Source organism: Desmodus rotundus, chromosome 11, assembly GCF_022682495.2.
Source record: "Desmodus rotundus isolate HL8 chromosome 11, HLdesRot8A.1, whole genome shotgun sequence".
In the NCBI taxonomy this organism is placed as follows: domain Eukaryota; kingdom Metazoa; phylum Chordata; class Mammalia; order Chiroptera; family Phyllostomidae; genus Desmodus; species Desmodus rotundus.
The window spans coordinates 91338551-91362878 of record NC_071397.1 but is presented as its reverse complement, the minus strand read 5'-3'; the positions used below and the strand labels follow the sequence as shown (position 1 = coordinate 91362878).

General features: G+C 37.3%; 2 protein-coding genes and 1 pseudogene across 5 annotated transcripts in view; all 3 read left to right on the top strand.

The window, feature by feature from the left end:
• The window catches only part of LATS1 (large tumor suppressor kinase 1), a 39994-nt gene extending 33751 nt beyond the window's left edge, over positions 1–6243 (top strand). For all 3 annotated transcript variants that reach the window (XM_024551958.3, XM_053913820.1, XM_053913821.1), the window contains one exon: positions 1781–6243. In XM_024551958.3, the coding sequence (XP_024407726.1) occupies positions 1781–2290 (510 nt within the window). In that variant the 3' untranslated portion in view covers positions 2291–6243. The remainder of the gene's footprint in view (positions 1–1780) is intronic.
• Positions 6244–8621: 2378 nt separating this feature from the next.
• The window catches only part of KATNA1 (katanin catalytic subunit A1), a 30480-nt gene continuing 14773 nt past the window's right edge, over positions 8622–24328 (top strand). Inside the window, exons 1-5 of one of the 2 annotated variants that reach the window (XM_045188895.3) lie at positions 8622–8870; positions 10285–10357; positions 16785–16959; positions 18746–18903; positions 21182–21362. In XM_045188895.3, the coding sequence (XP_045044830.1) occupies positions 16798–16959; positions 18746–18903; positions 21182–21362 (501 nt within the window). In that variant the 5' untranslated portion in view covers positions 8622–8870; positions 10285–10357; positions 16785–16797. Of the gene's footprint in view, positions 8871–10284; positions 10358–14616; positions 14670–16784; positions 16960–18745; positions 18904–21181; positions 21363–24328 lie in introns of those variants that run through there. The other variant, XM_045188896.3, reaches the window with a different exon arrangement.
• LOC112297275 (large ribosomal subunit protein eL20 pseudogene) lies at positions 11205–11794 on the top strand (annotated as a pseudogene).

Sequence of the window (24328 nt, the reverse complement as noted above, 5' to 3'; positions counted from 1 at the left end):
AGGAAACCTCTTTCCCAATCCCTGAGCCTAAACTAAAAGAACTTTTCCTAGAGCTCACTCTGTATTATATGTCTTCAGGGTTTGGGCTGCCTTGAGTCTAGACTAGGGATTCTAGATGGAAAAAATGGTAAACACACCACCATTTCATTGGTGCTTCAAATTCTTCCACAGTCTGCCTCTTACTGTTTACTTTTCAGGGTCCTCAAGTAGCTGCCTAGCGCATTCTGTCCAGGTTGTATAGCTGCATTCAGTAGGAAATACAGGATGGAGTACACCTATTACATTTTACTCAGAACTGGAACCTCCCTCTCTGTCTGGTTGCTTTTAGGACTTTTTTAACCTTGATTTTCTGCAGTTCACCATTATGTGCCCATGTGAAGTTTTATCTGTCTTGATTGAGGTTCATAAAGCTTCTTGAATTGTAGGTTGATGACCTTCATCAAGTTTGGAAAATTCCTTGTCATTACTCTTCAAAGATGTCTTCTGCTTTCATCTCTCCTTCTGGGACTCTAATTAGTTTAGTATATACACATATGGTAGACATTTGATACTGTCTTACATGTCTCATGCTTTATTTTTTTCCATTTTTTCTCTCTGTGCTTCAGTTTACATTAATTTCTATTGACTCATCTTTGAATTAACTGAATCTTTTTTATTTGTTATGCCTAGTCTTTTTTTATTTTTACCTGAAACTAAAAAATTCTGAATGTAACTTGAAAGGAAAGAATTTGTCTAGCTGCTTGTATATATTAATTTTCTCTCTTTGAAGTAGATGATGGAGCAAGGAATAAATAACTACAACTGTATTATTTTTTTACAAAAAATTCAAAGACATTAGTTGAGGAATCTCCTTTTTCTAACCTGGGAGAAAACTTTAAGATGAACAGATACTAAAAGGGGGGGTTTATTTTTCTTGCCTCTACTGTAGCTGGTAAGATCCTATGTGAATAAGGAGGAATGTGGTTCATTTCTTTAACAAATATTTATTGACCGTTTATTACTTTTCTTTCCTTCTTCTTGTCCTCCTTCCCTTCCTCCTCCCCTCTCTCCCTCATTCTGGTTTATTCAAAACCATAATAAATATTTACTGAACATCTATTATATGCCAGGCAATTTGCCAAGCAGTAGGCAAAATACAAAGACAAAACATGGTCTATAGCCTTAAAGAATGTTATTTTATTTTTTTTACTTTTTTACCTTTTTTTTATTGTTGTTCAAGTACAGTTTTCTGCCTTTTCCCTCCACCACCCCAGCCCTTCCCACCTCCCTCCCCTGTTTCCACCTCCCCCTTGTTATTGTCCATATGTCCTTTATAATTGTTGCTGTAAACCCTTCACCCTTTTCTCCCATTATCCCCTCTCCACTTTGGTCACTGTCAGCCTATTCTCAATTTCAATGTCTTTGGCTATAGTGCCTTATGGAATTTTATACTGTAGTAGAAGGGCACAGACATAAATAGGTCTCACAAAACATTAGAGACATTATGAAAAAGTAAATACATAGAACAGGAGAGACATAGTAGAAATAGTCATTTCTACAAGCAGCACTGAAACTTATAGTGAGTCTTCTAGTATAACTATAAGTTGCCTGAAGAAGAGGGGATGAGTGGAAAGGTTATTTTCCACCAATAATTCATTATTAAAGGCAAGGAAGGTGATATACCATGCAGTTTATTTTTAAAATTTACAAATAGTCCAGTAAGACTTTCTGGTATAAAACTTGGAGAAAATTTCGGTTTTCTTACTTATTCCCTCCTAATTTATAAAATTCTTCTTTAAAGGTTATTAACTGGCAAACATCTCTTCACATTCCACCGCAAGCTAAACTGAGTCCTGAAGCCTCTGATCTTATCATTAAACTTTGCCGAGGACCAGAAGATCGCTTAGGCAAGAATGGTGCTGATGAAATAAAAGCTCATCCATTTTTTAAAACAATTGATTTCTCCAGTGACCTGAGACAACAACCTGCTTCATACATTCCTAAAATCACACATCCAACAGATACATCAAATTTTGATCCCGTTGATCCTGATAAGTTATGGAGTGATGATAATGAGGAAGAAAATGTAAATGACACTCTCAACGGATGGTATAAAAATGGAAAGCACCCTGAACATGCTTTCTATGAATTTACCTTTAGGAGATTTTTTGATGATAATGGCTACCCATATAATTATCCAAAACCTATTGAATATGAATATATTCATTCACAAGTCTCAGAGCACCAGTCAGATGAAGATGATCAGCACACAGGCTCAGAGGTCAAAAATCGTGACCTAGTGTATGTTTAATATACCATGACATAATTGTAATGAGGATTTTCAAAAAGGCCTGAAATGCAGGGGTTTTTGAGGCTCTGAGGGTAAAATTATGCAAATGTGACAGAGCTGTGTGTGTGTGCTCTGTGCACAATATTTTATATTCCTAAATTATGGGGAATACTTTGAAAATGTTAATTTATTCCAGCCTTTATGATCAGTAATTTAGAAAAAAAATTGTTATAAAGTAAATTATGAACTGAATATTATAGTCAGTTCTTGGTACTTAAAGTACTGAAAATAAAAAATAGTGCGCTTTGTTTAAAAGGAGAAGCCTGGTATCTATTTGTACATATACTAAATATTTTAAAAGACAAGAGTTTTGAAAATTTTTGAAAGACAGTTTTAGTTTTATTTTGCTTTAACCAAAAATGAAATATACCCCACATTTACAAAGCTTTTTCCCCCTCCCATAGCCTTGTTTTTGGTACAAAATAAGCTATAAAAATTAAGCCATCATGGTGGTGAGTTTTCCTAGGCTGATATTATGTATAATTCACGTCTTGAAACTAAGAAATACAGGGTTGACAGGGTTGAAACAGTATATTCATCAGAGGGGAAAAAAATAGATAAACTATTCTTTTCCCTCTGTGGAATATTTAATCTAACATTTGTTTCTCAAGAATTACTGGCATTAAAAGAAGCAAAGCACTACCATTTTTCTTTCCATATTGATATTTTTAATGCTGCTTCCATGTGGGGATTTTTGTGTTTTTTTGAATTATATGAAATTTTTATTATTTGGGTTGATGTGTTATACATGATTACAGTCAGAACGGTATTTCACAGAATCCCAGTCCTTGAATTTATTTCTTTTTGATACTTGTTTTGGAGATTCCTGTAGATGTTAGATTGCTACTCTGAGAAGACTTTTTAGGCCTCCTTTCTTCTTTATATTCAGAAATTAGTTTGCTATTGAAATTAAAACCACTAACAGCCTATTTTTCTGCAGTCTATCCATAGTTATCTTGGGAAAGACATTGATACTTCGCTGGAGGAGAATGACTGTATTTGCGGATATATATTTACATCAAGCATAAGGGCTCTTCTTTTCATCTTACCAACTACATGTCTATTTGCATCTATTTACTAAAACCTTCCACCATTTGCTGTTTGTGCTGCTTCTATATTAAAGGGGAACATACCTGCCATGAATCAAAAATTTTTATACTAAAAGCTAAGATTGTCCATATTTTCACTTCAAAATTTACAAAATGGTTTCCGCCGTCCTAAGCAGAGAGATTGTTTTCAGTTTCGCATGATACTTTGATTAGAAATTCTTTGTGGGTACTCACTAGAATAGTACTTTTTCTATATTGTGACATTTTTGATTTTGTCATTAGTAATGTTACAGCTTTCCTCTTTCAGAACAGTGCTACATACATGGATTGTTTATTGTAAAGGAAAATGGCTATTTGGCAATATTTTACCTGTGGGTAGATTGGTGAGAAAATTAATTATAATTTAACTCTTAATTAAGGTGTCCACTAGTAATTAGGGAAAGTTACATAGTGGACCTACTCAAAATTCAAGTCCTCCTAACTTCAGGTTAAATATGTTTTGCAGGATTCCTATTATAGGCTTAGGTTTCAAGAAGACTTACGGTCTCATACCAAAATACACTTACCTTATACTTCAGTTTCTCTTCAGATCGTATAAATCTCGCCTTTTACCAAAATATATTTACCCATATTTTGCTGTGTACAATATGCTCCATGTGTAATGCACACCCACGTTTTGTGTGCATTATACATGGGATTATTACACCCATGGCATGTAATCTTTGTACCTATTTATAGTGTGCATCCTTATTTTTCCCTCAAAAAATTGGACAAAAAAGTGTGCATTATCCATGGCAAAATACGGTATTGTATTTTTTAGGATGGGGAAAGTGTGCTATTACATTACTAAAATGTGTATCTTCTTACTGTTAAGCTCCACTGATAAGGAATTTTATCAAAGCAATATGTGGGATAACAGGCATAATTTTAGTGATTTTCAGACTTGGCTTTCTTTATATGAAAGTTAATGGAAATCATATATGTAAGTAAAATTAAGTCAAAGGTGTTCCGGTTGTATTGGGGGTGCAAAGAAGATTTATTAGCTCACGGTTCTCACCTTTCTATAGGTGGCCCTCTCAGAGCACAACATATAAACCATGGCATAACCCACTGTGTAAATGAGGTGGGGGCGTCTTTGGAGATCATTGGTCCTTTTGGAAATCTGATGAAAGCTGTGGACAATCTTCCCAGAAAAATGGACATCAACACTTACACATAAAATGTGTGCAGTTTCAGGGGTTCTGGATATGTTGAAACCTACCATAAACTCTTGATTCTGTCCTATAAATACACTGATAATATTAAACTAAGAACGTTGCTGTAAATTTACTGCTCAGCGTTCATATTAACACATCTTGTATAAACTGATAATTTGTCATGGGAAAGGCCTGTACCATGTGATAAGATATCCCTGTGAATGCTTCTCTTGCTGGTACAGCACTAAGACATTTTAAACATACCCTTTTGGGGGGTACTGACATGTTTGGCTTAATGAAGAAATATTTCTGAATGACTTCTAATCAGAGAACTGTAAGAAAATGCTCTATGAGATGGCAGTCTTCATGGAACATTTGATTAGTTCTATAAAATTCTATGCAAAACAAATTAGTTCGAGAATTTTTAGCTTGGTACTCAAAATTTTCAAGACATCCCTCTTGCTCGTGGGCTTTCTGAGTCACATTTAAATTTCCATTTAGTTGTTTTATTTCTGCACTTTGGTGAATACAATACAAAACCAACTCTTACATTTATGTTATAGGAAAACTAAATTTATGTCTACTCCCCTTCCCTCCTCACATAATCTTGTTGCCCTTATTTCTCAAATGTAACAGACACTACAAATTTTGTATTCTTGTGAAATTTCCTCTGACAGTATAAGCTTTTTGTTTTTATCTGTGGCTGTGTACAAGCCTTGAGTATCTGTAGTTTTAATAGTTTGTAGCTATCTTACTCCCAAACTATATCCAGTTCTTCCAGGACAGAATCTGGTGCTTCCTGACCAAAAAGATAAGAACAACATCAAAAATTGATACACTTTCAATTGAAATGGAAGGAAAACAGTGGTTATACATGTTTTCTTTTAAAAATATTTCCCATTCATTAAAAACTGTCTTTGTTATACTTACCCCTTTTATGCAATATCAATAGTATTTATAAAATGTGTTCTATAATTATGTAATTGTAGATACTGTTATGTATTGTTCAGTGACACCCTAAGGCAGGACCTATTGCTGTATCTTTTCTACCTTATTTGTAATAGAAACTAGAATGTATGACTAAGAAGTCACTTTGAAATTGACTTTTTAAAAAAGTGATTACCTTCTGCTGTTGCAAAGTGCAAAACTGTGAGTGGAAATGTTTATTCTGACTTAATAATATCTTAGAAATTAGAAAATACAGTGGGAGGATTTTTAGATATTGCTGCTGCTGTTACCTAAGGTACTTTAGAAATTTTCTTTAATAAACAAAAATAAAAATCCCTTTGGTATTTAAAATGAAACAATAGCCTGTTTGTTTTAATCTAAAACAAAAAGTAATTTGGGTCAACATATTGTTATATTTGTAAAGCGCCTTAATATATCCCTTTGTGGAAGGCACTATACAACAGTTTACTTTTGTATTGTGTAAATAAGTATTTTGTATTAAAATTTAATCAATACAACACTACAATTTTATAAAGTAATGCTTTGTTAGGAAAAAGAATTACAGCTTTGCAATATAACTAAATTGTTTCGCATATGTTTGAATGTAGTAAATATGAATAATCAGCCTGTATTTTTAATGAATCTATTTGTATTTTCCCAATCATTTTATCTAGTGTAACATTTTCTGGGATAATAAAAAAGCAAAATTCAAATCTTTCAATTATGTGTGGAAAGCTGACTCTTAAGCCACTAAAGTATGTTGATATTTTTATTCAAAAATGTATTTTAATCTTTTTATTCTCAGAAAAATATTGAAAATTTGATGCTTGGAATTAAAAAATATATTTAACAAATAAGAATACCTAGTTGGATTAAGGCAAACTGAACAGCGTTAGTATAACCCAGTAAAGTTTTCATTTTGTGCAACATAAGTATAATAAACAGTCCATGTTAAAGGCTTCGTTTAGATCCACCCAGATTTAAACCTTTTTAATTATTAATCTCTGCATTTAGTATTATTTGAGTACAGTTTACAGTTTTTAAAATGTGAAGTTGTTGGCTAATCTGTTTTTATAATCCTTTATTATATGAACTACCTACCAGATAAAATATATATGTTGATGTTATATCTTAAATTCACTTTACACAGAGGAGCAAATATTTAGGGTTTTTTCTTTTTCCATCTTCAAGTATTACCATCATTCTTACCCTCTTGTTTGCACTCCCTTGTAAAATTATATTTGGTCTACATGTGAGCATTGTGTATAGCTGATGCAAATTGCATTATTTTTGTGACTCACCTTAGTATAGTGGGGACCCAAGTTTAGCATGCTTAAAGTTGTAACTATACCTTGTTATGCCCAAGCAAAACAATGTCTCTGCTTATGTGATTTGTGTTTGAAACATAAGCAGTTAGAGTCCTTCCTAGTATCCAGTCTTCTCTCCTGCCTTCCTTACAGTCACCTAGAGATCCTGAACATTTTACTGGATTCAGAACCTGGTTAGGACTTTGAGTTGTTTCCCCTGGAGAGCGGTTAAATTTGGTGGAAAAGGGGGTTCTCATGAGTCCTTAACTCCCAGAGCGGGGTTGACTGCTCTTGTTCCCTAACATCCATTCTTTCATTCTTCCCTGCACTAATAGAGCCCTCACCCCTGACCACGTTTTGACTGCCCCGCTAGAGCCCCTGTTTCTCATAGTCCCTTGTACTAGGGTGTGGCCACATGACAAGATTTTGACCATCGGCATATGAACGTTAGACGTGGTATGTGCAAATTCCACTTCATACACAAAGTTCATATCGCTTGCCCCCCTCCCCTTCTTCCTTTTTCCCACAGGATGGAACAAGAACAGAGTGGTGACTTCATGTTGACTATTGAAAACTAGGAAAACACTAGTGGTAGTAGATAAACAAAATGAATAGAACCTAGTTACCTGAAAGATTGTGTGAAGTGGAGATGTCTGTCCAGCCTGGACTGATCAAGCAAACACAATATGTCCATTTGTTACTCCTGCTGAACCTATACCCTAACTAATATAGTGTATAATTTGCATCAGCATTTAATCTAATTCGCAAAACAATTTAAGGAGGTCATTTTGTACTTTGACCGTCTCCCATGCAATCAATCGTGAAATTCAGTTATTTTACCTTGTATATTTCTAGTTCATCATCTTCATCCCCATTGTTACTAATTTACTTGATACCCTCATCTGTACCTACCTGAACTGTTTAATATTTCAAAAAGATACACTAGTTACAATGTACTGTGTTCTGTTACAATAGAGACCCACCAGAACAGAACTATTATTTTTCTACTTGGTTGAGAATTTTACAAGACTGAGCTCCACAAAATGTTGTATTTTGTTGACTGCTGTATACCCAGTGCCTACAACAGTGCCTGGCACATATTTGTTGCTCAGTGTATATTTGTAGACTGAATTGCCTTTAAGTCTTTTAAATTACTGGGATGTTTTAAAATTAAAATTTTAATTACCATGCACTCCTAAAGGAAAACCTGTCTGAAATGACTTTATTCCTTCTGTAGGTGAAGGTACAGGATGGAGACTGATATTGGAGGAAGCACAGGTCTGTCGAGTACGCGGTAAACCCTGGGACATAATTTTATCAACATTTGTTGTCTTGTTGTATAAAAACGTTTACAAAAAAAAGAACCCGTCAAGAGAGTAAAATTCCATCAGCAGCTTGTCTGAATATCTTCGTTTACCCACTCCCTATTTTATCTTTGTTATGTCGTTGACAAGCGCCTCAAATTCTGAGTATTTGGTTCTAAAACAGAATTTGTCATAAATGGTTTGACCCTTGACACTCATCCGTAAAACAGAAAACCCTGACTTCCTAATTTCTGAGGAATGTGGTGAAAATCAGGGGAGAGTGAGCACTTTGAAAAAGACAGTAAAGTACGTGAGGTGGTGGTATTCAACACTTGCGTAAACCATTAACACCCCCACTGCGGACTCGACCCTCCAGGAGGAGGCGATGCGCGCTCCGCAGGCGCGCTCCTGCCCGGAAGTTGCCTCCGTAGGCCCCGCCCATTCCACGCCTGGCACGCGCACGCCGCCCCGCGTCCTCGCTCCCGGGGCGTCTCCCCCGCGTGCGCCGAGGCCACCCCCGGCGCCGGAAGTGATTCTAGCGAGTTTGCCTTCAAATTCTTGCTTAGCTGACGCTTCCCAGGGGGCTGGTGACGATTGGACCCGGCGCTGCTGGGCCGGTGAGCACAGAACGGGGTGGTTGGGGCTGTGCAGGACCCTCCTTCCTCGCCTGGATTTCTGCTCCACCCTGCTCCTCCACCTGACGGTAGGCGGTTTCCGAGGAGCCTCGGCCTCCACAGGTGAGTGTTTGCTCGCCTGCTGCTGTGGGGATCCCCGACCCCCTTGGCTGAGTCGGGGTGGGACTCCGGGGCCTGCGGGGCGAGTCCCCTGCGCATCCTGCCGTGCGTCAGCCGGTGCCTGCGCGGAGGTCGTAGGTCCTTGTTTTGTCGTTGACATCCTTGGCTTGGGTGACGGTCCGCTTACCTGAGGAGTCCTGTCCAGCCGAGGAGGACTTTGGGGGTTGGGGGACTCCTGCCGATCCCATTTCTAGGCCTGTGCCATTAGAGACGTTTCCGGCCAAGGGAACATGTTTTTCATCCCTTCTCTTTTTGACGGATCCTCACCCGAATCCGTCCACGCTCCCGCCCCCGAAACTCTCACTCAGAAAAATTTCGCAAAGGTATGATACTGTTGAGGATGTTGTCTCTTATTTAGTTTACTCCAGAGCCGGAGAGGCTCATGGCCGTTTTTGTGTAGAGTTGGTATCTTTTACAAAATTTGTCCCTGGAAACATTTGTTCCATATAGTATATAGTGACGAAGTTGGAGACAAACGTGACTGTAAATGCCTTACTGGGGATAACCTCAAGCCTTTACTTCATCTATCGTAGTTTTCTCTTTTAACTGCGAAGTGCCCCTATTCTATCAGTTACTAATACACAGCGGCACAGTGTTGCACCCTTCTCTCTTGAAGGCACTCATTTATGTCTTCCTCTTTGAAATCAGACCTGTGGTCGCTGCTGAAATCATCCCTAGATGTTTTAGAATGTGCATTAGCTCTCTGCCACACAGTCGCAGTGGTAAAACGCTAAGGTGTCGAAAAAGATTCGTGGAATGTTCATTCTGGCTTAAATGTGTCAATGTGCAGCCCTGTTTGCTTTGTCATCAGAAAGCTCGCTGACACAGAAATAGCGGCAAAATTCTTTTTCTTGTATTAATATTAATAACGTGTGGCCTGTGTTATGCCTTTAAAAAAAGGCAGTGCCCATCAGCTTCCCAACATTCCTAGATTATGAAAGGCTATATAAAGGTCCTTTGTGGCATTGGTTATTCAAGGAGTGTTTACCTCGTATCGGCGCTGTACTAGACAGACTGTGTAGTCTCCAGTGGCTTCTGCATCTTGTTTCCAAACTGGGATCATGACTCTGACAGATACTCAGGAATTGTGGAATTGACTGTTTTAACACTGTTGGACTTCTGTTTACTTCAGTGTTATTTTTTCGCCCTTAGCTAGTTGACTGGTTAAAAAGTGGGTGTCAGATCCAAATGGTCAATGTTGATAATATGCTAAGTAGATTTTGCTTGTGGTATCTATTGATATGGCTTTGAAGTTACATTTAAATTGTTCTGTTCATTGACTTATTTTTATGTTCAGGATAAACATAAAAAAGTTTATTAAATACATGTCTAATATACGTATTTTTTTTCTGTGCAGGTTGGTTTTTGGTGCTCTTTTCGTAAAAAAGAACTTCCTTCTGCTTCTTGAGTATCATATGATGATTAGAAGGGTAAGAAAAAATGCATGCCACACTATAATTGGTCTTAGTCACTCATTTATTGATCATTCATAATCTTCAGTAAGTGACTGTAAATTAGCATTATGGTTGCTTTCATATCCTAGACGTGAACATTCTGAAAATTGCTTAACATTGTATTGTCACTTTTAAAATTACATTTGTTTTACTGAAGTGCTTTAAGAAAATTCATGATTGAGTTTCACCTGTTTTTATTTTCGGACATCCATTTGCAGATAATTTTAACACTGTTGCTGATATTTTAGCCTGTGCTTAATAATCTATGCTTATTTCCTGTTACTAAGCAAAGAAAAATACACTTAAAATAAATACAATGATATCCCTTTCACTAAACTGTAAAGATTTCAAGGTCTTACCCTGTCTGATTTTTGTCTTCAGTGCAATTCCTTGTAACTCAGGAGGTGCTCTGTAAATATTTTTTGAATGAATGATCTACACACATTATGGTGAAAACTGTAACATAAGGGGAACCCTGTCACATTCCTTTAAAAATTAAGTGGGTAAGGTATCTTTTCAGATGTGAAATAGGGAAGGCCCTGTATTTGTTGTTTTGTAAGAGAAGAGGAATCTTAGAATTCAAGTACTTTGATCTGTTGCCTGTTCTTTTCCAGTGTTTTTGATCTCTTCCCTAATCTTAAAGGAGAAAAAGACACTTTAAGTCTCTTTGTGGAAATACCATACCACATTAAATATTGTTTGCTAGAAATTTTGCAGTAATACTGAGTTTATAAGTGTATAATTTTTGAAGATTTGACTCAGTTACTTGAATTTAAATTTCATGGGCCTTTTATGGGTAGAGTGGCGAACGCGGAGAGAATGTATGAAGGCCTCCAGCACTCTACGAGAGTACAAGGTGGTAGGGCGCTGGCTGTCCACCCCCAAGTGCTGCACACCATCCCTCTACCACCTGTGCATCTTTGCACCTAACCATGCGGTCAAGTCCCGCTTCTGGTACTTTGTGTCTCGACTGAAGAAGATGAAGAAGGCTTCAGAAGAAATCGTCTGTTGTGGGCAGGTGTTCGAAAAATCTCTCCTTCGGGTGAAGAACTTCAACCTCTGGCTGTGCTGTGACACCCACATATACCAGGAATACTGAGACCTGGCCACTGCAGGTGCCCTCACCCAGTGCTGCTGAGAAATGGGGCCCAGCACTGTGCCCACGTCCACTCCATCCAGATCATGAAGGTGGAGAAGATCGCGGCCAGCAAGTGCTGCTCACTGGCAGTCAAGCAGTTCCACAACTCCAAGATCAAGTTCTCGTTGCCCCACTTGGCCCTTTGTCGCCAGCACAAGCCAAGCTTCACCAAGAGTCCCAACATGGGCCTCCCTGTCCCTTGGTCTGCCCAGATAAATTCCTTGGGCTGGAGGTATTTTTGGGGGGGCGGGGGGTTCATGGTACATCTTACTTAGTTTAAAAATAAATGAATTTAGTCATTAGCTAAGTCAAATACTCAGTCAATGTCAGCAAAAGGGTGGTTCTGATAGGATTATGTAGAGGAAAAGTTGGCTGTCAGATAAAAGTCATCACCACTTAAGGCAGGGGTGTGTCAAACTCATTTTCACCAGGGGCCACATCAGCCTCACGGTTACCTTCAAATGGTCGAATGTAATTTCATCTCCTTAACAGTTAAGGAGTAGTTACATTCATATAATCCTAAAATTATTTCGGCCTTTTGAAGGCAACCGCAAGGCCAGTGTGGCCCCCGGTGAAAATGACTGACACCTCTGACTTAAGGTTATTTTTCTCTTTAATAACCTCTATAAAAACAACAGTCTGAAGTTTTGGATAACTCATTTTTTATAAATGTTTTATTAGTTGAACTGGTAGGTTGTGTTTACAGTTCATGGTGGTTAAAATTTGGTCTATAGGCTTTTCTTGAAATATATCAACTTTTGAAACTATTGCCAGATATTGTACTGGATAGACCTGTTTCTGTCCTGCAATGTAATTTTAGCAATGATAAGGATATATTTTTCAAAGTTGGAGAATCTCAAAAATTTCCAGTTTTGACATTCAAGAACAATGATGTCTTTGGCTTAAAGACTACTAAAACAACAGGAAAAATTATTTTTGTCTAACATTTAGTCAACTAAGGGTATTTTGATACTGTTTTCAGTAAACACATTTCTTTGATAACCAAGAATTTCTCGGGTCATTTGTTAATGTGGCCTTGGATTGACTTTACACTTTTGTTTGTTAGAAAAAGTCAGTTATTCATTGGCTCCTAAGGAATTTTATCTGACTAGAAAGAAGTATTCATAACATGGAGAATCTTCAAAGAAGGCCTCCAGTTGACTTCTCTGAGTTTTAGGCCATTGAATAAGTAAGAAATTAATTTAGACCTTTTTTTCCCCCCTTTTTTTTTTGAAGAGGGGCAAGGTAAGAAAGATCAGGAGAAAGTCTATTAAGGAATAGAGGGAGAGAGAGAAAAGACACAAGCGGCCTGATATCCAAGCTCATCCAGAACTGTCGTGTACTATGCAGCTGGCCCCAGCTATCCGCTTCTAACTCTGTTGCCCAGACTAGTGTCACCATAGGGCATGTGTATTTCAGGGTTGAGGCAGTCACACAGCCCTGGTAGGGATGATTTGAGGATCAGGGAATGCGAGTGCTGAGGGTTAGGAGCTGGACAAAGGTAAGAAATCCTAGTGGTTAAAACAAAACCTCAACTATTCATTCATTTAAAGACAGTATCTGCCCTGGCTGGTGTGGCTCAATGGATACAGTGCCAGCTGGCTAACCAAAGGGTTGTGGGTTTGATTCCCAGTCAGGGCACTTGCCTGGGTTGTGGGCCAGGTCACCAGTAGGGGGTGCTCAAGAGGCAACCACACATTGATGTCTGCCTCTTTTTTCCCCTCCTTTCCCCTCGCCCTAAAAATAAACGATTAAAATCTAAAAGAAAAGAAGAAAGATTGAATATCTGCTATGTGCCAGGCATGGCTCTGGGTGCTGCAGATTTATCAGTGAGTAACAGAGAGCCATAATCCTTAGTCATGGAGCTTTTATTAAGATAGAATATTATCAAAGTGACTCCAGAGAGTTACTATTTAGATTGTGGGATTTTTTTCTTTTTCTTTTGATTTGAGATGCCCGGTCGTGAGTTACTTATATACCTCATTTTATATCTATATGCTTTATAGCAAATTACACTAAAACTTAGTGATTTAAAACAAACATTTATTATTTGGTTTCTTTGGTTGGGCTCTGGGCCTGGCTTAGTTGGGTACTTGGGAGATAGGGTCTTTCACAGGCTGTAATCAGGGAATGAGGGCTGCAGTCATCTCAAGGCTCAACTGAGGGAAGATCTGCTTCCAGGCTCTGAAGCCCTGTTTCCTTGTCTCTGGTTCTGTTTTATTCATTAGTTTATTTTGTTCATTAGATTCTTCTTATAAGTGATATCATATGGTATTTGCCTTTCACCAACTGGCTTATTTCACTTAGCGTAATAGTCTCCAGTTCTATCCATGCTGTTGCAAAGGGTAGGAGTTCTTTCATTCTTTCTGCTGCATAGTATTCCATTGTGTAAATGTACCACAATTTTTTAATCTGTTCATCTACTGATGGGCACTTAGGCTGTTTCCAACACTTGGCTATTGTAAATAGCACTGCCATAAACATTGGGGTGCATACGTTTTTTTGATTCGGTGTTTCGGGATTCTTAGGGTATGTTCCCAGCAGTGGAATTGCTGGGTCATAAGGCAGTTCATTTTTAACTTTTTGAGGAAATTCCATATTGTTTTCCACAGTGGCTGCACCATTCTGCATTCCCACCAACGGTGCATTAGGATTCCCTTTTCTCTGCATCCCATCCAAAGCATTTGTTATTTGTTGATTTATTAAAGATAGCCATTCTGACAAGTGTGAGGTGATATCTCATTGTGGTTTTAATTTGCATCTCTCTGATGGCTAGTGATATTGAGCATTTTTTCAGATGGCTATGGACCATCTGTATGACTTCCTTGGAGAGGTGTCTATTCAGGTCCTCTACCCATTTTTTGGTTGGATTGTTTGTCTACCTGGTGTTGAGACATGTATGTCCTTTATATATTTTGAAGATTAGACCCTTGTCCCATGAATCATTGGCAAATATGTTCTCCCATACGGTCAGTTCCCTTTTCATTTTGATGATGGTCTCTTTGGATGTGCAGAAGTTTTTTAATTTGATGTAGTCCCATATGTTTATTTTTTCCTTTATTTCCCTTGCCCTAGGAGATATGTCGTCAAAAATATTGCTACGTGGGATATTTGAAATTTTACTCTCTGTTTTCCTCCAGGACTTTCATGGTATCTCGACTTATATTCAAGTCTTTTATCCATTTTGAGTTTATTCTGGTGTATGGTGTTAGTTGGTGTTCTAGTTTCATTTTTTTCACATGTACTAGTCCAGTTCTCCCAACACCATTTATTGAAGAGTTTGTTTTTACTCCATTGTATGTTCATGCCCCCTTTGTCAAATATTAATTGACCCTAGAGACATGGGTTTGTTGATCCATCTCACTTTAATCTCTGTCCTAAGGAGCATAGCATCCACGTTCTGCTCTAGTATAGCATTGCTCATTTTTAGCCCTTCCACCCAACAACATTTCCTATTCATCTTGCTTCCTATACTCCTCTGATTCTGGGCTGTATGGATATGATTACCTTCTCCTGTCTATTTGACAGAACATCTCTTTGGTCCTGTACCTAACATGTAGTGAATCTGATCGATATTCCTGGTTGGTCTACCATCGTCCTCTTTGTCCTGTTCATCAGCTAAACATTTTACATTAAATTAAACCCAGGAAATTTATTCGTCATGTTTCTTCGCAGAAAACCTCATCCCAGAGTAAAGAATTTAAAACATGCAACATGTAAGAGCCATTGCGGTCTCTGTTATACTTAAGTTCTGTTGCATCACTTTCCCTTAACCATAGGTGGTGTGGGGGAGGAAGGTATCAGGAAGCACAATTTTAGGAAATGCCTCTGGCAAGATCAGATAAGCTAGGTAGGAGAGGTCCCCATTTAGAAATTATCTCTGTTCAGCCAAGAGACACATCTATTTAGATATCCCACAGACACACAAAAGGAATAAAAAAATAATGATTTTTTTCATCTATCTGCTCAGCTTTCCTGTGATCTTTTGTGATTCTTTCATTTTTTACTTCCCTTGCTTGAAACTTCATTCATTTTTAACATCACACAAATTCATAAGTATTCTCAGCAGTTCTTTTACCACGTTTCAAATTTCTTTTTATTTCCAAAGCCACAGCCCTTATCTAAATCATTGTCCTCTCAAAAGCACTCAAATCTTCCTGACTTTGAACTACACAGTGTTGTGTACAGTTAAGAAATAATCATCATCATCAACAAAGCTGACATTTATCAAATGCCTACTTCTGATGATTTATATCCACATCCTACTAAGTATAAAGACTGCTTGGCTCTCTTGTATAGAAAGTATCAGGGAAGATGAATTTAGTACTTACTGAAGACCTATTCTTTGCCAAATAGTATGTTAGGTACTTGAAATAGTCATTTATTCATTATATTGCAACTCTTAAAGGAGTTACTATTTCAGTCCTACAAATTTAAAAACCAAATCTTAGAAAATTAACAGACTTGACCAAGCTGGCAGAATTATACTTCAAACCAAGATTTTTCTAACTTCAAAATGCACGTGCTTCCTGCTATTCACATGGCCTTCCAAAACTGTATCTAACATTCTACATTTGTTCTGCAGATACTTGATAGATACTTTATCAATTTACTTGTTCTGCAGATACTTTATGTGCCATACACTGAGCATATAATCTCACACCTTTAAATTTTTTTTAAAGATTTTATTTACTTTTAGAGAGAGGAGAAGGGAGGGAGAAAGAAGGAGAGATATATCAATCAGTTGTCTCTTGCATGTCCCCAACTGGGGATCTGGCCCACAACCCAGGCATGTGCCCTGACTGGGAATCGAACTGGCTAGCAGGCCATTGCTCCATCCACTGACTCACACGAGCCAAGCCAGTCTCACACCTTTTAGATTCAAATCCTACTCTTAAGTAATTTAGTAAAGATACGACATATATCAATAACTAAGTGCCTTGAGATGGAAGGTCCCAGTAAAGTGCTGGGGGACTTTAGAATTTATTTTGAACTGAGAAGTTCAGAGGTAGACATACTGGGACAACTGCCACCTGAGCTGGTCTTTGACACATTGGTAGGGTTTGGCTTTGGGAACTAACAAATGTCTTTGAAGGAATGGAAATAGCATGAGAAATATATAGAGATGGAAAGTGCAATGTGTGTGTGCTTGTGGGCTTATGTATGGAGGGATCCCTAGAAAGTATAATTTAAAAAACTCTGTAGTACTTATTTGTAAGAGACATGTCATATGAAATGTTTCTTTCTTTTTCTTTTTTTCTTTAGCTTACAGTTGAGCATGAGTCTTCTTATGATTAATGAGAATGTAAAATTGGCTCGTGAATATGCATTGCTGGGAAACTATGACTCCGCAATGGTCTATTATCAGGGAGTCCTTGACCAAATGAACAAGTATCTGTATTCAGTCAAAGATACGTACCTCCAACAGAAATGGCAACAGGTGAGAAGCATGACTTACGTACTTTTTAAGTGGCTTAAGTACTCAGAAGATTTCAATATTACCAGTGTTTTTTTCATTTACATACTGAGAGTATTATCACTTTTTTAATGGATTGTATGTAATGTTACTTGAAACTTATTGTATTAGTAATAGTCTATTCACCATCATCAGTACTATAAATTCTGTTCAGTTATTCTAATTGCTGGAATCTAATTGATTTTTTTAAAGTAATTGTTTTCAGATTTTTTTCTAGATCACATTTTTATCTGGTGAAATTAGACTTGACTTTATTAAGCCATTTTTGAAACTAGAGATAACATCTGAATTTCATGGGAACCATATTTTCTATGGAACATTATAAAGCAGACCATATTTGAATCCCATCTGAGGAACTTTAGTCACTGAGGACCAGTAGAAATTACAGGTGGATACTGTAGTAGAACTTACAGGTCGAGTTTAAGGTGGCCTTTATAACAAGGTTCAACTATGTCACAGAGGAAAGAAATGTTACAGAAATTAATAGTATTTTTGAGCTGGTTTTCTAGGTAGAATATTATCCCTCAGATTCTACTGAACTGCTTTTTTGATAATATTCCATATTTGTCCTTAATTTCTTTGAGAGAAAATATCCTACCTCTTTAAATTTACCATATTTTTCAGACTATAGGACACACTCCCCCCCCCCCCCAATTTGGGAGGCAATGGGGGTGCATCTTATAGTCCAAATGTAGCGTACCTGGCTTGCTGGGGTAGGGAGCGGTGGTGGAGCGGGATTTTTTTTTCCTGTTCTCCTCCTCTAAAACCTAGGTGCGTCTTATGGTCTGAAAAATCCCGTGACCTCTTCCCCTAAATCTGCCTCTGCATATCTTTGATATACTGAAAGGGGGAAATGTTTCATTTCATAAGGAGTCTTATTTGTCATTGAAAGACTTTTAAGACCTTTTGTTCTTAGGCTAACAACTTTTACTTAAAAAGTCTAAGCTTTTTGGTAAAGATACTTAAGTCATTTAGTTTTATTTCTTTTTAAAATTTTATTTATTGATTTTAGAGAACAAGGAAAGGAAAGAAAGAGAAACACCTGTTTGTTCTTCCACCTATTCATGCATTCATTGGTTGATTGTTGTATGTGCCCTGACCAAGTATTGAACCCTGGCTTATCAGGATGATGCTCTAGCCAACTGTGCTACCCAGCCAGGGTCTTCAGTCATTTAGTTTTAAGACAAAACATTACCAACTTCATTTCAGTATTTCATGTGTGTATATATATATGTGTGTGTATAGTTTTTTTAAATTGAGTCAAGATTGCTTTTTAAAAATATCTTGGTTGTATGTGAATCGAGCCATTTGTCTTCTGAAGCCATATTTTCAAATTGCAATCCACTAATGAGTTATGAAAGTAGTGGATTCTGATCTGCATTTAAAAAGTCAAGTAGGAAAATAGCATTAAAAAACCATCAAAGTGCAACTTGCAAAAGTATTACTTTTATCAAACTTTAAAGTTGCAGCTACCTTTTCAATTGGTTATGCAATTTGAATAAGAATCATGAGTCAGTAACATGGTTTAATTAGCCAGAATATTTAATTCACTTTATCAGAATTAATCGTATAATTGAAAACAAAGAAATAATGAACCATTATTAAAATTTCAACACAGTATCTTGGTGTAATTTACTAGATATCTGATGTGAAAATGGAGGTTTCTAACATCTAAAAAATGGCTGTAGTTTAATCTTGGTAGTTTATTAGTTATAAAAACTTAAAGAGTTATATTCCCCTTTGAAACCAGGTTTGGCAGGAAATAAATGTGGAAGCAAAACATGTTAAAGATATCATGAAAACACTAGAGAGCTTTAAATTAGACAGCACTCCATTGAAAGCTGCACAGCACGAGCTTCCAGCTTCTGAGGGAGAAGTCTGGTCCTTGCCTGTACCTGTTGAACGAAGGTAAGTGGAGAGCTTTTGAGAAACAGGCCAGCACAGGAACTGATCGCATTGGTTCCATCCAGGACAGGAGCTGGGTGGCTGAGAGACAGGAATGGGAGAGGGTTTGTTACTGAATGTCTTTTATAACTCCTAAATTGTGTATTATGTGACTATGAACCATTTCAACAAATTAAATTTTGGTGGAAATAAGCCAAAATATGCTTTCATGAGGTGCGTTTGAGTAGCAGAGATACTGTTATTTTGGGTAAATCATGATAACCTTTCTAGGCCTCAGATTTTTCTAATGTAAAGGGAGGGTGTAAGATGAAAACTGGTTCTCAAACAAGCTATTACAGAGTACTGCTATTCGTCAAGCTATACTGCTGCTAAGGTGAAAAATGGGCTTTTTAATTCACAGAAATTAAGAAAAGATAAAATGTTCTCAATTTTAGGTTTTTCTTGTATTTTTTCCCCGTCTTCCTATTACATGGTGCCAGGAAATGAAGTTAGTGGAAGTGATATTTACTGAAATGCTGTAAAGAGCCTATCATGCTTAGTTTCACTGCATGTTTTTTAAATGACAAGTGTGCTGGTGGATGTCACTTACCCAGTTCACTCACATAATAGATTTCCTACTCTGTATTATGGGTTTAAATAGATGACTGTGTCATAGCGTTCTACAAAGAGCATTTATGACTTGCAGGGTTTTTTGTCCCCTTACCAGTTTGAGAACCTTCTGTTAAGACCTTGCTCTCAGGAGTTTTTCAGTTTGACCTGCTATCATTGCGAGTACTCACAGTGTTCTTAGCACTATCACAGACTGCACGTGTTATTTCTTACAGTAGGCCCTCCAAATAAGTTATATTTTCCCTGTATTTCAGCTAAGATAGGTGAGGTACAGAGAAGGGTTATCTGAGTTTTCTCAATTATCACAAAACTGGTAACTGGTGGACTTGGATTTGAACCCAGGTGTATTTGACTAAAAAGTTGGCATTCCCTGTCATACCAGTCATTCTCAGACTCTAGCACACGCAGAGATCTCTTGGGGACACTCATTAAAAATACGGATTCTGGGGTTTCACTCTCAGAGAGTCTGATGTAATAGATAGCAGGTGGAGCCCGGGAATCGGCAGGTGATTCTGATACAGGTGGTCTGTGCATCACACTTCAGGGAGTTACCTTACCAAAGTGTTCCCTCTCCAGCTTAACACCAACTAGTGGGTATTGATTGTTTCTTAGTCTTTTTTCTTTCTTCAACTCCAAATAAAAGTACTAATATTTTGTTACTGACGATCTTTCTAATATTTACTAAATTCCCCCCCCACTCATAAGCACTTTTATATAATGTTTTGTTGTATTTTAAAATTCATGAAAAACAAATAAGTACAGATATAATCTCATTAAAGAAAAATAGGAAAATGCATAAAACAGAGAGGAAATCATACAGTCACTCTAGTGCATCTGCTGTTCTTCTGCGCATTGTTTATTTTCATACTTGTCAACTCCTGTGTTTGCAGGCCCAGCGTATTTTGGCTTCACGAGGCCATTGCCATAGCACCACGTCTGTTTTACACCTTCTAGTATACTTGCCTGTCTTCTTCCTTCTTAACTGTGCTTGAGGTGTTGGAGGATAGGACTCCGCTTCCTTTGTTATTGCTTGTTTTCATGACCCCAACCAAGTCTAGGAGCACAGTGAGAACTAAAATATATTTGAGAGGTCTGAGTTCTACCACAGAAATAAAAATGAAATGAGGTGATATATGTAAAGGTACAGCACCATGTCCATAGCTAGTGCTTGTATCAGTTTTATAGTGGGAAAATGGTTAAATTTTGTGAATTAGAACATGGGAACTGATACATTCAAAATAAAATGGTACCAAATTGCATATATACTAGTGGATAAGTGCGCCTTCTCCATCTGCACTATGTTCTGCTTAATACTCTCTTCTCTGATAATTGCTGTGTTTTCAGTTTCCAAGAATCAGACTAATTTCTCAATTCCTTCTTGGTGTACCACTGCTAATGTCCTTTCAAAGGAAAAGTGACAATCAGTTGCCGTTCATTATGTCTACCATATAACCATACTGCATTTCATTCCTTTCATTAAGTCGTCACACACAGCTATGTCAAATTAAATGTCAGATCTTAGGTTTCAGTGACCTTAAGTTTATTCACTTCTCTCTTGTGTTATTGCCTTGGCTTCTTTCGTTCATAGTCTCTTAGACACTGCTTGTGTTCATCTATACTTGGACCAACTCCAGGGGTTGGTTATGATTTTAATGATGTTGTATTTGATTAGACCCTCACCAGGTCCTAGAAAACGCCAGTCTTCTCAAAACAGTGACCCCAAACCACAGAGTAACCGCCCCAGTACAACCGTCAGAGTTCACCGTCCGTCTGCACACAATCTTCACAATGACAGAGGGAAAGCTGTTCGTTGTCGGGAAAAGAAAGAACAGAATAAAGGAAGAGAGGAAAAGGTAAATGTTACTGACTTGCATGAGTGAAAATGTTATTTATTAACTTTAAAAATGAAGACTGTAGATTTTAATCATTTTTCATCATTAAAACTGCCAGACTATAATAAAACCTTACTCATACTCCACTAGGCTAGGATTTTTCCCACTCACTATTCACCCAGTATTTTTGGTTGGTCTTTGTAACTTTATATTTTGATATAATTTTAGACTTGCAAATAAGTTGCAGGAATGATATAAAGGACTTCCATATATTCTTTACTCACTTTTACTAATTATTAATGTTGTACCCCTTTTGCTTTATCAATACTCCCTGTATACCTTGTATTTTTTCCTGAAGCATCGAGAGTAAGTTGTAGATATTATGCCCTCTTACCCTTAAATACTTTAGAGAGTATTTCCTAAGCACTAGGACATTCTTTTACTTAAACTCAATGCAGTTATCAAAAGCTGTAAATTTTACATTGCTACAGTACTGCTATCTAATCCACAGAACTTAATAAAATTCAGACAGTTATCTAATGTCATTTATAGCTTTTTCTGCCTTGTGCCAGGATCCAGTATAGAATCATACACTGCATTTATTTCTCATGTTTCTTTCATCTGTTTTAATGTGAACATTTTCTCAGCCTTTGTCTTTTTTGGCCTGGCATTTTTAAAGAGTACTGGCCAGTTATTTTGTAGAATGTCTCTCAATTTGGGTGTGTCTGAGGTATCCTTGTGATTAGCTCAGGATTATGCATTTTTGTCAGGAATACCCAAGAAGTGAAGTTTTAATCTTCTCAGTGTATCATATAAAGAGGCCCAGGTTGTTTATTTGTCCTATTACTCATGATAAATTGGATCCTTGGTTAGGTAGTGTCTGCCAGATCTCTCCATTATAAAGTTCCTTTTGTTTCCTTTATAATAATTTGTGGAGAAATACTTTGAGATTATGCAAATATCTATTTCTTATTAAAATTTCATCTATTTGTTCTAGCATCCAGTGATTCTTGCCTGAATCAGTTATCCTATGGTGATTGCAAAATCATGATTTTCTAATGCCATTATTTCTTCTACATTAATTAATTGGTACTTCACTGTAAGGAAAAGCTCTGTTTTTCTTACCCTTTATTTAATTATATCATATGCACTCATGGATTCTTATTTTATTCAGTGAATTATCTGTTATTATCATTATTTGATGCTTAAATTGTCCAAGATTTGAGGAGTGGGAGATCCTTGAAGCTGGGTCCTTTGTCTTTTTGACACGTATTCATTGTTCTCTGAGTACTTCCTTATTTTCTGGCACAATAGGATGCTCCAGGCTCATCTTGTATGTCCTCCACGGTTCCTGTTGGTGAAGAATGGGTTTCAGAAACCAAGACTTAAGTGTCAATTAATTTTTTTTTTTTGAGGGCTTATACTGTCTTATAGTAAGAAGCATATGGGAACCTCAGAGTTTAGTTTCTGTTCTCACTACTTCCACCTTCCCTGCCCAAGGCATGTATCCAGTGACTATGATACAATAAAGTACAGGGTAACTTGTTTGGCTCTGTGGGCCTGAAGGACCCTTCCACACCACCTGGGCAAAGTGAAAACTTGGGTATAGCAAAATATAAAGCTCCCAGTGCTGCCTTTCCTCTCCTTTCAAAACCTCACATCAGCTTCTACTTCATTCTTTCTCCTAGATTTACAATCTAACTTTGTAATTCTGCATGAGAACCTCATCCAGTCCCCAGCAAAGCCATGCCTTTAAACACAGCCTTCCTTGTTGATAAAGATACAGATGTTCATTTAGCTCTTGATTTTGTGCCCTCTGCCTTATTCCCCCTCCTCCCCATTTCTGGAGGTCAGTTGTTTTTGTGCACGTGGGCAGTTTCCTTATGTCCCTTTTGCCGGATAGTTCTGTAGTCCTACATCACTGCACTTTCAGCAGTAGCAGTCCCATTTTAGTTCCTGAAACAAGGAAGGATATGAGGAAGATGGCTGATGAATCTGGCCTTGTGGAGTATTATCAATACCCAGGTTTCCCTGGCCTTTCCTCTAGGGGTTGGATTATAAGCCTTAGAACCATCTGTGGTCTGTAGGACTCCGCTCCATGTCCTATACCTTTTTCATTTTGTCAGGTTGGCCAAAAAGTCTGGTTATTTTTTTCCATAAAATAAAAGACAAATTTTTCATTTTCACCAATAACTTCATTGATTTGGATATTTTGAGTATGTTGGCTATCTCCCACATGGTATAATGTTGATTGTTCTCAGTTAATGTCTTTGTTGTTCAGATACAATTGTCTGCATTTTCCCACCACTGCATCCCTACCTCTGCTGATCCCACCTCCCTTTAATTTTGTCCATGTGTCCTTTATAGTTGTTCCTCAGTTAATGTACTGATTTGTTTGCTATTAACTTCAACTGGTCTACCCAACTGTGGAGCATCATCCAGTGAGAAATCCCCAGCACAAAACTTCACAAACTGCTTTTGACATGTTCCATCAGTCACAGCGCCTTCTCCATACACTGCACAAATCTTTTTTGGCGTTTCAGTTGCATTTTTACCTTTTATGACATAATAAAGCATAACATGCTGAAAATATTGCATATTTTCCTGTAATTTCAATATTAAAATGGCTATACAAAAATTCACCAATTTTGATTAAGTGTTTTTTTAAATGCATGCTGATATGACAGCTGTCACAATACAATCTAACAAAATTGTTTCTAATGAAGTAAAAGACAACTAAATGCTACTAGAGCCATCTTATGGGAAAAAACCAAATGAACTTTTTGGCCCACACAATATATCTATGCTCTTATACCCTGAGAAGTGGTGTATAGATCCTGAAATAGTATAATCAAGAAATCAGTTTTCCAAGGGAAATTAATACCTGCATGTTAAGGCAGGAAAATATAATCTCACAAATACAACATGGTGATTACATGTATGAGCATTCGATTCAGGTGACCCATGCTTAAGCACCAACTCTGCTA